The sequence below is a fragment of the Miniopterus schreibersii genome, assembly GCF_964146895.1.
Source record: "Miniopterus schreibersii genome assembly, chromosome: 12".
In the NCBI taxonomy this organism is placed as follows: domain Eukaryota; kingdom Metazoa; phylum Chordata; class Mammalia; order Chiroptera; family Miniopteridae; genus Miniopterus; species Miniopterus schreibersii.
This window is the reverse complement of record NC_138112.1, coordinates 69,064,120-69,077,571: the sequence shown is the minus strand read 5'-3', so window position 1 is coordinate 69,077,571 and position 13,452 is coordinate 69,064,120. Positions and strand designations below refer to the sequence as shown.

Below are 13,452 nucleotides of genomic sequence, written 5' to 3'. Positions count from 1 at the left end.
AATCACACCCATGCACGTGCTTGTGCATGTACACATACACACACTCACGTGTGTGCACACACAAGCACTAAGTCCATCATGGCCCAGCTCCCCTAGCTCTTCAGGTATCCTTGGGCCTATTAGTGGGCTGCAGCCTGGCTGGGAGCCAAGGCAGGATAAACATGGGAGGTGGGAGGAGTCATCCTGAGCCCCAGGGACCTTCCCAGTTCTGCCTGGCTCTCTGTGAGGTCTGGAAGAGGCTCAGTATTTGTGCTGAGTACTTGGTGTCTCTCTCTCTCTCTCTCTCTCTCTCTCTCTCTCTCTCTCTCTCTCTCTCTCTCCCCCCCAGCCTTTGCACATGCTAGGCCATCTGTACAGATGGCCGGTCCCTTGTCCTCTCTCCATGCTGAATTCCTGCTCATCCTTGGAAGATCCCCTCTAATGGTCCTTCCTAGACAGAATTCCTTACTCTCCTCACTGGGAACACACTGGCCCTCCTCCTGTAGGGGCACTTCCCACATGGTTGAGTCCAAAGCCTGTGTCCCCTGCTGGACTGAAGTTCCTGGCCACCTTTGCTTCCTTAGGGCCTGGCATGGATCTGGCATAGAGTTAAATGCATCAATGATGCTTGCAGGTGTAAGTGATGGAGTGAATAAATGGAGGGTGGGTGGATGGATAGATGGATGGGAGGGGGAGTGGATGGGCAGATAGGAAAGTGGGTGGGTGGATAGATACAAGGGTGGGTAGTGGATAAATAGGTGGAAAGATGGGGAACAGATGAATGGATTCCAGATAAGGGCAGGGATGGAAGAGGAAGCCACATTGCCAAGCAAGTGTGGGCTTCCTTCTGTCCTCTGGAATAGTCTCCCTTTCTAAGAGTTCCCCTTACCCCCATAAGCTGGGACCCCTGCAGGCTGGATACAAAGAATTCTCCTGGGTTCCCCTTCTTCCTTTAGCCCCAGACTTTGCATTTTAAGGGGTCAGGTGAAGCAGGAGTGGCTAAAATGTACTGAGCTTCTACTATGTGCCAGACACTGGGCTAGATATTTCTACAGATGTGGTTTTGTTCAATGAAAACAGAAATACAGTTTTGTGAAAAAGGTTCTATTATCCTATTTTACAGTTAAGAAAACAGGCTCAGAGAAGCTAAGTGAACAGCTCAAGGTCACACAGCTTATGTCAAGGAAGGATGGGATTTGAACTCACACCTGCTCAAGCAACCAGTGCCCAATGTGCTGGGATCAAAAGACACCGAGGGGACAGAGGCAGGATGATGGGTAGTTGGCCAGCCCTACTCTGGACATAGGGGCTCTGAGTTCTGGCTTGGTCTCTGTTTTACTGAGACACCTTGGTCCCTCTTTGGGCCTCAGTGTCCCTGTGTAGATGTGATGCCCCTGGAGGTCTTCTCCAGGTGAATGACACAGACACCGAGGTGATGTGAACAGCTCCTGGCCCTCCCTGCAGGATGCTCCCTCACTTTCCCCGACAGGAGGCAAAGGGCAGGGCCATCCTGGGGTAATGGTTAACTAGGCCTGACACCCCATCTATAAGAAGCCACCCTGGCTGGCCAAGACTCCAGAGGATGCAGTGGGTGAAGGTGCTTGGGGGGGTCCTGGGGGCTGCTGCCCTCTTGGGGCTGGGGATCATCCTGGGCCACTTTGCCATCCCCAAAGGAGCCAACCCGCCAGCCTCCAGTGCCTCAGTCTTCCAGGACCTGGACCCAGAGATCCTTGAGACCGTTATGAGAGAGCTGGATGCCAACAGGATCCGGGAGAATCTCAGGTGAGAGGCTTACCTACCTGGCCCTGCTGTTTGCCAGAGCCCCTCCCTGACCCTGGCCTGCCCCTCCCTGTGCCCGCCCTGCAGAGAGCTCTCCAGGGAGCCGCACCTGGCCTCCAGCCCCCAGGATGAGGCTCTGGTGCAGCTGCTGCTGCGGCGCTGGCAGGACCCAGAGTCAGGTCTGGACTCGGCTGAGGCGTCCACGTACGAAGTGCTGCTGTCGTTCCCCAGTCGGGAGCAGCCTAACCGTGTGGTCGTTGGTGAGGTCCTGCCTGCTCTGGCTTAGGGATGCTGTGGAGTGGGGTGCCGTGGGGCCCAGTCCTGATACTGCTCCCCTTCCACAGTGGGTCCCACTGGAGACATCCTCTTCTCCTGTCGCCAGAGTGAAAGGAACCTGACTGGGGAGCAGGGGGGGCCTGATGTGGTGCCGCCCTATGCTGCCTATGCTCCCCCCGGAACCCCACAGGTGGGCCTAGAACACACCTCCCCACCGCCATGGCCCAGCTCCCCCTGGCTCCCACTCCAGCTTCTCCTGTCCTGACCCAGGGGCAGTTGAAATATGCCTCAACGGGGGCTCAGCTCCCCCCCCCCAGAATTTACTCACCTCCACACTCCATGGCTTCTTCTTTCCCCCATCACTCAGTCACTCAACAAATGCTAATGGCCTCCGCTCAAGGCGAGGCCAGGTAGAGAGTACCTGGACACAGAGGAAACCAGGCGGGACTGTCCTTGGGGAACTTACACGTTCTCGGGGAGGTGGGGAAACAGAATCTAAACCCTTTACCCTGCCACTCAGCTTTCCCTCTCTTTTTGCACTCCATCTGCCCTGGGCCTGGCTCTAAGGATCACTTCCTCTTGGGACCAGGGCCTCCTCGTCTATGCCAACCGGGGCACAAAAGAAGACTTTAAGGAGCTACAGGCCCAGGGCATCCCACTCAAAGGCACCATCGCCCTGACCCGCTACGGGGGTGTAGGACGCGGGGCCAAGGTGAGCAGCACCCCCAGTGCAGGGCGCTGGGTGGGGAGAGGGCCCAACAGGGGACATGAGGCAGTAAGGGGATGGGAAGCAGCAGCACTGAGCGGGAGGCCAAGCTGTATTTTTGATACACCGCTGATGTTCTGTGTGACCTTGGATGCCTCCCCTAACCTCTCTGAGCCTCAGGAAATAAAGGAATTAGGCAAAATTTTCAGCTTTGATAATGTGGGAGTCTAACTCCTCCTGTAAAGTAGTGCTTCCAAATATTCAACTTAAATACCTCCAGTTGCCCTCCCCACAACCTGCTTCTTTTCAATGAGAAATTCTGACTAAATATTACATGTCTCAGGTTTTAAATTTATAAAAATACAAACAGGTACAGAGTGAGCGAGAGTTAGTGTCTAATGGATACAGAATTTCAGATCTGCAAGATGAAAAGAGCTCCAGAGATGGATGGTGGTGATGGCTGCACAGTAATATGGATGTATTTAATACCCCTGAACTGTCTACTTTAAAATGGTTAAGATAGGAAATTTTATGTGTGCTGATCACAGTTTTTAAAGTAGCGCCCATGATAAGAGCTGAAAAAAAGAAAAAGGAAAGAAAGAACAGAACAGAATAAAGGGGGGGGGGAGGGCAGGCGTGATGAAATTTCCAGTTTAAAAAAACCTGTGTAAAGTGGAAAAGTTCTGTGATCCCATCCCCCAGAGGTCGCCACTCTTCCAGTTTCTGGGCTGTCTACCCAGTCTCCTCAGGGAGAAGCCCCTATGAACACCCCTCTTCTTCCCCTCCTTTGACATGCAAGCGGCAGAGTAGACCCACTGTTCTGGGAAGTGCTTTCTTCACCTTAAGACCCTGGAAGTCACCCTCAGTTGGTACATAAACTCTGTTCTTCTTCCGCCCTTTTTAAAGGTACTGTTTTGTTTTTATTGTGACAAAATAACTGTGACAAAATTTACTATTTTAACCATCAGTGGCATTAAGAACATTCACAAACTCGGGCAGTCGTCACCACCATCCGTTCCCAGTGAAGCTGTCCTGGTTAAACACCAACTCTTCTTCCTCCCTCATGCCCCTGCTAACCTCTATTCAACTTCCTGTGTCTATGAATTTGCCTGTTCTTGGTCTCTCATATAAGAGGAATTATTCGATATTTGTCCTTTTATGCCTGCTCATCTCCCTTAGCATAATGTTTTCAAGGTTCATCAGTGTATCAGAATCTCCTTCCTTTCGGAGGCTGAGTAAAAGTCCCTTGCATGTTACGTACCACATTCTGCGTGTCCATCCACCCGTCGGTGGACACTTGGGCTGCTTCTACCTTTTGGCTATTGTGAACGGTGCTCTTGCGAACTTGGGCGGGCCAGCACTGCCTTGTCCTTTGATACAGCTGCATAGTATTCCCTTGTAGGATGCTCCATTTATTCAACCAGCCCCCGCCCCCATAAGCACCGGCCTGCCTGTGCCCAGCAGTCTTTTGCTACCTCAAGCAGCACTGCAATAAATGACTTGGGCAAACATCACCCTGCCATTGTGAAGACGGATCTGTCCCGGGTCCACAGCGAGCAAGACAGGGGGTGCATCCTCCTCACCCCTCCCTCACGCTTCCTCCTGCAGGCTGTGAACGCTGCCGAGCACGAGGTGGCTGCGGTGCTGGTGTACACAGACCCCGCAGACATCAATGATGGGCACAGCTTGCCCAATGAGACCTTCCCGCACTCCTGGCACCTGCCTCCCTCTGGGGTGGAGCGAGGCTCCTACTATGAGTATTTTGGGGATCCCCTGACTCCCTACCTTCCAGCCAATCCCTCCTCCTTTCGCCTGGACCCTGCCACTGTCTCCGGATTCCCCCCAATTCCCATTCAGCCCATTGGCTTTGAGGATGCCGAAGTCCTTCTCTGGTGAGCTTGTGCCCTGGGGTCTTCTGTCCGTCCTCCAAAAGCCTCCAGACGTCAACCCCCATATCCATATTTGCTCTGAAGGCTCTCCCCCTCCTCCCCAGTAACCTCCAAGGACCCCTGGCTCTGGATGCCTGGCAGGGAGCACTGGGCTGTGACTACAAGTTGGGGCCCGGCTTCAAGCCTGATGGTGCCTTTGCAGGCAGGTGAGATGGGGCCCCCTCTCGCCTCAACTCTCTTCTCCCCTTCCCTTGTTATGCTTCCCTGACCCTGAGTTTCCCTTCTGCCCACTTCAAGGCCTGGCCTTTCCCTTTCTTCTCTCTCCCAAACCCTCCCCTGTCTCCAAAACTATCTGTCTTGTCTTTGGGGGAACCAGTGAAACAGCTGTATGGCCTACAAATTCCTATGGGGTCCCCCTGACCTTATCTCAGACCTTCACTCTCCAGCCATACCCTCCTCACCCGAGGATATTTTTTCCATTGATTTTTAGAGAGTGGGAGGGAGAGAGGGAGAGAGAGAGAGAGACATCGATGTGAGAGAGACACATCAATTAGTTTCCCCCAAACCGGCTAGGGATTGAACCTGCAGCCCAGACATGTTCCCTTGACTGGGAATCTAACCCATGACCCTTTCGTGTTCAGGCCGACACTCTAACCACTGAGCCACACTGGCCAGAGCCAGCTGCCCCTCTCTTGAACACACCAAGCTCATTCCCAAATCAGGGTCTGGGCACTTGCTGTTCCCTCTGTCGCTCCTGCCATTCCTGGCCTGCACTAACCTCCCTACCTGCCACCAGGTAGCCTCTCACACTCACAGGTCAACCGCAGTTGTTCACTTCCTCGTGGTCTGTCTGGCTCAGGGATGGGGGTGGCAGGGTGGAGAGGAAGGCGGGTCCATGTCCATCATTGCCCAGAGCCCAGCGCGGAGCCGAGGTACACTAAGTATCTGGTAAGTACTTACTGAGCGGGTGAGCCAGTGAACCAGTGACAAGGAGAACAGGAATCAGAAGAGCTGCGCTCCAGCCTTGCTGCCTCTCCTGGTACCATGGGCAGGTGATCTTGCCCTGCCCCATTCTGCTCTGGGCCTCAGTTTCTCCTGCACTGGGGGCAGAGAGTGGGGCGCTAGGGGTCAGGGGTAGTGAGCAGGGCGAACACTGTCTTCCCTTCACGCCCCCAGCCAGGTGAACGTGAGCGTTCACAACCGCCGGCAGCTGCGGAACTCCTCCAATGTCCTAGGGATCATCCGAGGGGCTGTGGAGCCCGGTGAGCGCCCCCTCGCGGCTCCCTGCTCCCTGCGCCCTCAGGACTCGCCCCGCTCGAGCGCCCTGACCACGCCCCCTCCGCCTGGCACGCAGACCCCGCCGTCTCCCCTAGTTTCTGACTCTACTCCTCCCGCCAGACCGCTACGTGCTGTATGGGAACCACCGGGACAGCTGGGTGCACGGGGCCGTGGACCCCAGCAGCGGCACTGCTGTCCTCCTGGAGCTCTCCCGCGTCCTGGGGACCCTGCTGAAGAAGGGTGAGGCCGCCCCCTCCCCTGGTCCAGGGACTCCCCCCCCTGGGAGGTGACCTCCAAACCCACTCCTTCCTGGCTCGGGCAGGACATCCTGTCCCACCTCCCCACTCTCATTCTCCAGTGCCCGCTTGCGCCAAGCCTGAGGGCCCTGGGGTCAGGCACGCACGGACACCAGCCCTGGTTTCCAGTGGCCCAGTGATTAATTCGTACGGACCATTGATTGATTCGTACGGTAGCTTCTGAGAGCCCGCTGTGTTCCTGGATGGGACGAGGCCCAGATGCTGCTGTGAGCAAGGCAGTGCCCAGGCTCTGCCCTCCGGGAGCCTCCGCGCAGTTGAGGCAGGGATGACAGTCATTAACTCAACAGATACGTCGGTGTCTACTGCATGTCAGGCCAGTTCTAAGCAGGGGAGGTCCCACAGTGAACACCCCAGAGTTCCTACATGGAATGACAGCTGTGATCCGTGCTGTAAAGGAACATACCTGAGGGGCTTTGCAGGTGCAAGTCAGAGGGCAGTTCAGGAAAAGGAGAACGTGAATGTATTGTCACCAGGTGAAGGTTGTGGGCCAGTTTTTCCTAGGATGCATGGAGAAGGGAGCTGGAGGGGGGTTCAGGAGGCCTTCTAACGCATGCCTATAGGGAAGAGGGAGGCAGGGCATCTAGCAAACGGACCACCTGCCTGAGGGAGGCTGGTGTTGGGGGCAATGTTGGGGTGTCACAGTAGAGGAAGGAGGCTGGAAAAGGGGGATGAAGCCTCCCGGAAGGCTTGTCTGGAGAGGTGCCAGGACCTACCTCTTGTCAAGGGCTACCCTCCGAACTCTCCGTGTCCCCAGTCTTTCTGTGAGTGACCCCAGGATCCCGGGTCCCCTGCCCTCCAGCCCTTTGTTCCCTCCCCCAGGCACCTGGCGTCCCCGCAGATCCATCGTGTTTGCGAGCTGGGGGGCAGAGGAGTTTGGGCTCATTGGCTCCACAGAATTCACGGAGGTGAGAGAGCCTCCAGGGTCGGGGATCAAGGGGATCCCCCGGCAGGGCAGTGCCAGGCTGACGTCGCCCCCCACCCGCAGGAGTTCTTCAGCAAGCTGCAGGAGCGCACGGTGGCCTACATCAACGTGGATATCTCGGTGTTTGGTATGGGGGCGACAGGGCTGACTGAGGAGGGGGAAATTAAGGGGCTGGAGCCCTGGTAGAGCCTTTCCCTGGTCCTCCCACAGCCAACGCCACCCTGAGGGCTCAGGGGACGCCCCCGGTCCAAAGCGTCATCTTCTCAGCAGCCAAACAGGTGAAAGGGGCGGGGCGGGGCTGACGGCCGGGGGCGGGGCTACAGAGGTGGGCGGGGCTGGAACTACTTGTAGGGGCTGGAGGATGGACTGAGACGTGGGGCTGGCCTTGTAGGACACGCACGACTGAGCGTTGGCTGGAGATTCTGGTGGGCCGGGCAGGGGACCCGTTAATTGTTGGGTCTGGGGAGGGGCCAGCCCCAAAACTAGATTCCCCTGGTCAGATCTCCGCACCGGGCCCCGGCAGCCTCAGCATCTACGACAACTGGATCCGCTATTTCAACCGTAGCAGCCCAGTGTACGGCCTGGTCCCCAGGTGAGCCCGGGGTTCGGGGCCCAGGACCGGGGCTCTGGATGGGAGGACTGGCCCTGCAGCCTCTAGCCCATCTTTCTTTACGCAGCTTGGGCTCTCTGGGTGCTGGCAGCGACTATGCCCCCTTCATTCACTTCCTGGGCATCTCCTCCATGGACATCGCCTACACCTATGACCGGGTGAGAGGCACCCCTCCTCTTCCAGCTCCAATACTTTACTCCAGCAGCCAGCCCCCTCCTCTCCTTCAGGCTTCTCTAGTGCAGTCTGAATCGGGCTCCATCACTCAGTAATTGCCACCTCAGCCAAGTTTCTTAACTTCTCTGAGAATCTGCTTATGCTCATCTAATTTATCAATTTGAAGATAATACTGATTTTAAGATGCACTATTATAATATGCACTATTCAGGAGGGGGAAAACTCCACTGCCAGTTAGGTGTAGGGTAACACTGACTGTAAGAAGCGTCCTGATTCCAGAGATTTTTTTTTTTTTTAAATATATCTTTATTGATTTCAGAGAGAGGAAAGGAGAGGGAGAGAGATAGAAACATCAGTGATGAGAGAGTCATTGATCGGCTGCCTCCTGCACGCCCCCGAGCCCACAAGTTGGGCATGTGCCCCGACTGGGAATTGAATCCCAATCGCCTGGATGCTAGGTCGACGCTCAACCGCTGAGCCATGCCCGGCCGGGCTCCAGAGATCTTAAAATGTGAAAAAAGCATTTATCTCAGAATAAAGTATAAAACAGGGATGATTCATGGCATTGGTGTGAGTGAAATGCGATAAGGGATGCAGAGTACCCAGCCTGTGTCTCCAAAAGCAGTTTCTCCCCTTCATGGCCACATTGCTCCTGGTTAGTGAAGCTGGATTTAAATCCTGCCTAACTTCAAAGCTCCAGGCTCTTCTTCATGTGAAACGGGAAACACACCTGACCCAGCTCTGCCACGTATTAGCTGTGTGATGTCAGGCAGGTTACGTACCCTTTCTGAGCGTCAGTTTCTTCCTCCATAAAGTGGGAATTCTAGAAGCTACCTCATGGATGGAGCAGTGACTCGAGTTAACATCCCTACATTGTAGCTCACTGTAGGTACACCTCCTCCCACTTCCCATCTCCAGCCTATCACCTCTGGACTTTGTTCCCCCAGAGCAAGACCTCCGCCCGGATCTACCCCACCTACCATACAGCTTTTGACACCTTCGGTTATGTGGACAAGTTTGTGGACCCTGGTAAGGAGAGGGGCAATGGCATCCTGAGGCTGGAGGAGGATGGGCTGAAAACTGAGCCCTGGCCTTGTCACCCTCTCTGCAGACTTCAGCAGCCACCAGGCTGTGGCCCGGACAGCGGGGAATGTGCTTCTTCGTCTCAGTGACAGCCTTTTCCTGCCTCTCAACGTCAGTGACTACAGTGAGACTCTCCGAAGCTTCCTGCAGGCTGCCCAGCAGGACCTTGGGGCCCTGCTGGAGCAGCACAACACCAGCCTGGGTATGGAGACCCCCTGACATTGAGGCACAGGGAAGCCTACACTCCAGGGGCTAAGATGCTGGCTGTACCCCACAGGGCCTCTGGTAACTGCAGTGGAGAACTTTGAGAGGGCAGCTGTGGCCTTGGTCCGATACATATCAGCGCTGCAGAAGGACACCTTCGAGTGAGCAAGGGCAGCAAGCCAGGTGTCTGGGAGGGTGGTATCCAGGGCAACATGCAGGCTGGCAGCTGGGCTGCTGGCTCGAGTGACCAGCAGGTCCTGCCACCTCCAGCCCCCTGCAGGTACGGATGCTCAATGACCAGCTGATGCTCTTGGAACGGGCCTTCCTGAATCCTCGAGCCTTCCCAGAGGAACGCTACTATAGGTGAGCTGTCCCAAAACTCTTGGGAGGCTGGGTAATGGGCACTGAGGAAGGAGAATGTCAACATTTCACTGGCCTTTAGGGGACTCAGGCCCAAAGGAGGGGAGGCAAATCAGTCAAGGTGACCCTGGGACTAGAATCTAATCTACCACCACTGTAAGTGCGCAGCTTTTAGTGAGTGGGAGGTGCTTTTGTGCTGAGCTATATACAGGAGCTGAGGCAGTACCAGGCTGAAGCTTCCCTCGTTTCTGGCCCTTGAATGACCCTGAGCCTCCCCTATTTCTCCCGTTAGCCATGTGCTCTGGGCACCTCGTACCAGCTCCGTAGCCACATTCCCAGGCCTGGCAAATGCCTGTTCCAGGGCCATGAACACAGACCCAGGATCTGCAGCCTGGGCTGAGGTGCAGAGGCAGCTCAGCATTGTGGTGGTGGCCCTGGAGGGTGCAGCAGCTACCCTGAGGCCTGTGGCTGACCTCTGACCCCAGCCCTCCTTCCTCAGCTCCCACCACCACCCTTTATCCTAACCCTCTCCCATTCCAATTTTCTTTGGGTGTGTCCCAGTCTTCCCCGATGCCAAGAGAGGTCACGACCATGGGATCCTCTCAAGCTTCTGGGGCAACAGCTCAGGGTCCTACCAGCTGTGGTCACCTGAGGGGAGTGACAAGCCCTGGATGAGTCTCCCTCATTCTGGCTCTTGGTTGACAGGACAGGAGGTGGGGATGGTAAAACCCTCAATTGCTCTTGGAAGTGGGTGGGTGAGGATAGGATACATAATGCCAACATTAGATGCCAGCTCAGAGTCCACCAGGGCCACCGCTCAGGGACCAGCAGGGAAACTGAGGTCCAGGGTAAACAGAGCCTTGCCCACTCTGGGTTCTTCTACCCTCATACCCCCAGTATTTTCTCAACTTCTCCTTGCCCTTCCCCAAATAAATCAAGTCGCACTATTGTCCCTACAAAACAAGTTCCTTTTATTGTGTGGGAATCATGAAAAAAAGAAACCTGAGTGCTCAGACCCAGCCCCGGGCTCTGGGAGACTGCACAGCCCCTCCTCATGCCTGGGACTTGGATCTGTCCTCACCCTCATCTTCCTCCTCTGCCATGACTACTTCCTCCAGGGTGCGTCCTCCAAGCTTGCTCCCCACCAACACTTTGCAGGTCCCAGCAGGTGGCAGCCCTTCCTCAGTGTAGTGACCCCTCAGGAACACAACTCTATCCTGTCCATCCAAGGGCAGTCCATGGGCCTGGCACAGGTCCCGTGCCTCCTCAAGCCCATCCAGGGCCAGCAGGTGGACCATGAATCCCAGGGGTAAGGTTTGGCCCTTGGGGGTGCTCAGGGCACGAGCAAGGTGGGCCAGGGCTCTGCGGCGGGCATGGCCCACATGGCACTGCACTGCGCAACTCTGCAGGTATGGCAGGGTCCGGAGCAGGCGGAATAGGCGGGCGGCATTGCCTTCGCGGAAGGCTGCATCCACAGCCAGGGCTGTGCGTAGGGCTGGGCAGGAACGCAGGGTAGCTGGCAGCTGCAGAACCTCATGAAGGGCCTCTACTGAGCCTGTGAGGGTGGGAAGCGGGGATGAGAACTGGATGAGTCCTTCCAGGATCAGGCCCACCTTCCACTCCATCCCCTTATGCCTCCTCCACCCATCTGAGCTTACTGGGGCTCCAATCCTCCACCAAGCCCACCTCCCTCCCCAGTCCTGCCTACCAACCCGCTCTGGCCGTGCATCTCCTCTAGCCAAGTCCACTTTCACTTCACTTTTTCCCATCAGCCCTTCCTGAGCCATATCTGAATGAGTTGCTGGAGGTTGCCCCTTCAAACAGTCTGGGTCCTCATAATAGAGTGAGGCAGTGTTTGTGGATGAGAGAAAAAGACCCAGATAATTTAACGACTTGCCTGAGACGGTCCTATAGTTCATATGTAGTAGAACCAGATCCAATCAAATCCAAGTTTTCTGACCTGAAACCCAGCCCTTTCTCCACTGCCCTACCTGCCCACAGATCAGGGCACCAGCTCCACCACACCTTCCCCTGTCTCTCTGGTAAGGCCATTTCCTCGAGGAGCTACTGCCCCTGCTTCCCTTCCAGAAGAATCATGGACACTTGGAACCTTTGGTTACTTCTGTAAACTGAGGCTTCTGACACATTAGTGGGTTGTGAAGTCAACAGCATCTTACATTTAAATATACTAGAACTTATTAGAATGCACCATCCACCCACAGAAGTCTTGACACTTATGTCTCAGATATATTCGTATGCATATGTGTTCTTGGATGCTTTATCACACTAATTGCAGGGTAAAAAAGTTTGAAAATCACTATCTAGGCCAACTTTCCTGTTCCAACCCCATCCCCTCCACTTCTTTCAGGAGAAAACTGAGACCCAGAAATGGGAAGGGACAGGCCTGAGGGCCTATGACGGGGGTTGGTGGATCTTGTGCTTTGACTTGACACATTTAAGAGGCAGGGATGGGGAGAAGGCTAAGATGAGATTTTAAAGCTTCTCTTTCCTTCCTGGCATCCACTGTCCACACGCAGGGTTCCCCGCCCCGGCGTTCTGTCCCGCCGGTGGGACTCCGACTCACCCAGGTTATAGAGCAGAAAGAGACCCTGGAAAAAGGGCTGGCGGGGGTGTGGCCCGGCGCTCCGCGCGTAGCAGCGCCGCAGCGAACCGAAGCCCTCCTGCACCTGAGCCTGCAGCAGCACCGGGTCCACTGGCCCGTACGCTGCATTGGGCCGGAACCGCGCCACCACGGCCAGCAGCACAGCCAGCGCCGCCTCCAGCACCACCACCGACTCGGCGTCGCCCGCACTCTGCAGGGCCAGGTCCAGACGCACGGCGCGCAGCCGGTCCGCCACGAAGCCGGCCACCTCCGCGCGGGATGCATCGGTGCGATCCGCCACCTCACCGGCCAAATAGCGCACGGTGGCCAGCAGCACGGACGGCGGACGCAGCAGACTCGGCTGGGGCCGGGCCTTGCCGGCGGCCGGGCGACTGTACTCCTTCACCGCGCGCTGCGGGTCAGCGCGGGGCCGTTTGCCGAAGCACCCCGGCGCCACCTCGAAGCGATGCAGGCGGCCCTCCTCTTCCCGTCGGGCGCGCTCGGCCGCCGGGCACATGTCCGGGCATGTGCCCACGGGCAGCTCGTAGCCGGGCATGGTGGGCTGGGGGGAGAGGGTGGGCGCTCAGCATCCCGAGGGCAGCGGCGGCCCGTCGCCCCATTCTGCGGGGAGGGGGGCACGCCGTGGCCGGCGGAGACTGGGACAGTACTGGGCAGGTACAAGCGTCCCCGCCGCCCGCAGGCAACCGCCGACCTCTCACCGAGTCCTGTGACTTCCCACAAAGCATCCAGCAGGCCTCCCGAGATGCACTGCGCTGTAGTTCAGCGCCGCTACCGGTAACGCACGCTCAGGACCCGCAAATCGCCCCATAATGCGCGGCGCACATCCAGCAGGCCTCCCGAGATGCACTGCGTTGTAGATCAGCGCCGCTACCGGTAACGCACGCTCAGGACCCGCAAATGGCCCCATAATGCGCAGCGCACAGCCGGGCCACTCCCATAATGCACCGTTTTGTAGTTCCTCCCGCAACCAATCGCCTTGCAGCAGGGCGGGCAGGGGCGGAGCCACGCCTCCCCAGGGTCCAGGTACCGAAGGGTCAGCGCTTGGCCTCGGGCACCCATCTGCGCAGACGGATGCCCCGCTCTAGGTTCCTCTCCGCCCTCCCTTTTGACCAGTAAGCTGCCCCGCTCAGCGTTACTGCCATTCTCCACTGTTTCCCTGGAGACTAGTCTCCGCTTTTTCTAGATGCGGGGTCAACAAGTTTTCAGCAAAGGGCCAGGTAGTAAATATTTTGGGACTTGAGGTGGCAACTAC

General features: G+C 56.6%; 2 protein-coding genes across 2 annotated transcripts; one reads left to right on the top strand and one right to left on the bottom strand.

The window, feature by feature from the left end:
- Positions 1 to 1,561: 1,561 nt before the first annotated feature.
- NAALADL1 (N-acetylated alpha-linked acidic dipeptidase like 1) lies at positions 1,562 to 10,534 on the top strand (the record flags this gene model as incomplete). Its single annotated transcript, XM_081153452.1, has 18 exons — positions 1,562 to 1,761; positions 1,846 to 2,018; positions 2,103 to 2,224; positions 2,624 to 2,746; positions 4,349 to 4,632; positions 4,734 to 4,835; positions 5,806 to 5,891; positions 6,028 to 6,147; positions 7,044 to 7,129; positions 7,210 to 7,273; positions 7,357 to 7,424; positions 7,647 to 7,738; positions 7,824 to 7,914; positions 8,878 to 8,959; positions 9,042 to 9,215; positions 9,291 to 9,378; positions 9,488 to 9,580; positions 9,870 to 10,534. The coding sequence occupies 18 exons, from the start codon at positions 1,562 to 1,564 to the stop codon at positions 10,054 to 10,056; spliced, it is 2,235 nt and encodes a 744-aa protein (XP_081009578.1). The 3' UTR covers positions 10,057 to 10,534.
- Positions 10,532 to 13,114, bottom strand: SAC3D1 (SAC3 domain containing 1). The gene is made up of 3 exons (XM_081153503.1): positions 12,899 to 13,114; positions 12,162 to 12,741; positions 10,532 to 11,132 (listed from the first exon to the last, which is right to left on the bottom strand). The coding sequence occupies exons 1-3, from the start codon at positions 12,923 to 12,925 to the stop codon at positions 10,630 to 10,632; spliced, it is 1,110 nt and encodes a 369-aa protein (XP_081009629.1). The 5' UTR covers positions 12,926 to 13,114; the 3' UTR covers positions 10,532 to 10,629.
- Between the last annotated feature and the right edge of the window lie 338 nt (positions 13,115 to 13,452).

What these genes read in the sequence shown, in the direction of transcription:
- SAC3D1 (XM_081153503.1), bottom strand. Translation starts at nt 12,925, where the DNA reads ATGCTTTGTGGGAAGTCACAGGACTCG. An exon ending in GTGGGAAGTCACAGGACTCG is followed by an intron (nt 12,742 to 12,898) that starts GTGAGAGGTCGG and finishes CTCTCCCCCCAG; the next exon opens with CCCACCATGCCCGGCTACGA. An exon ending in CTTTCTGCTCTATAACCTGG is followed by an intron (nt 11,133 to 12,161) that starts GTGAGTCGGAGT and finishes CCACCCTCACAG; the next exon opens with GCTCAGTAGAGGCCCTTCAT.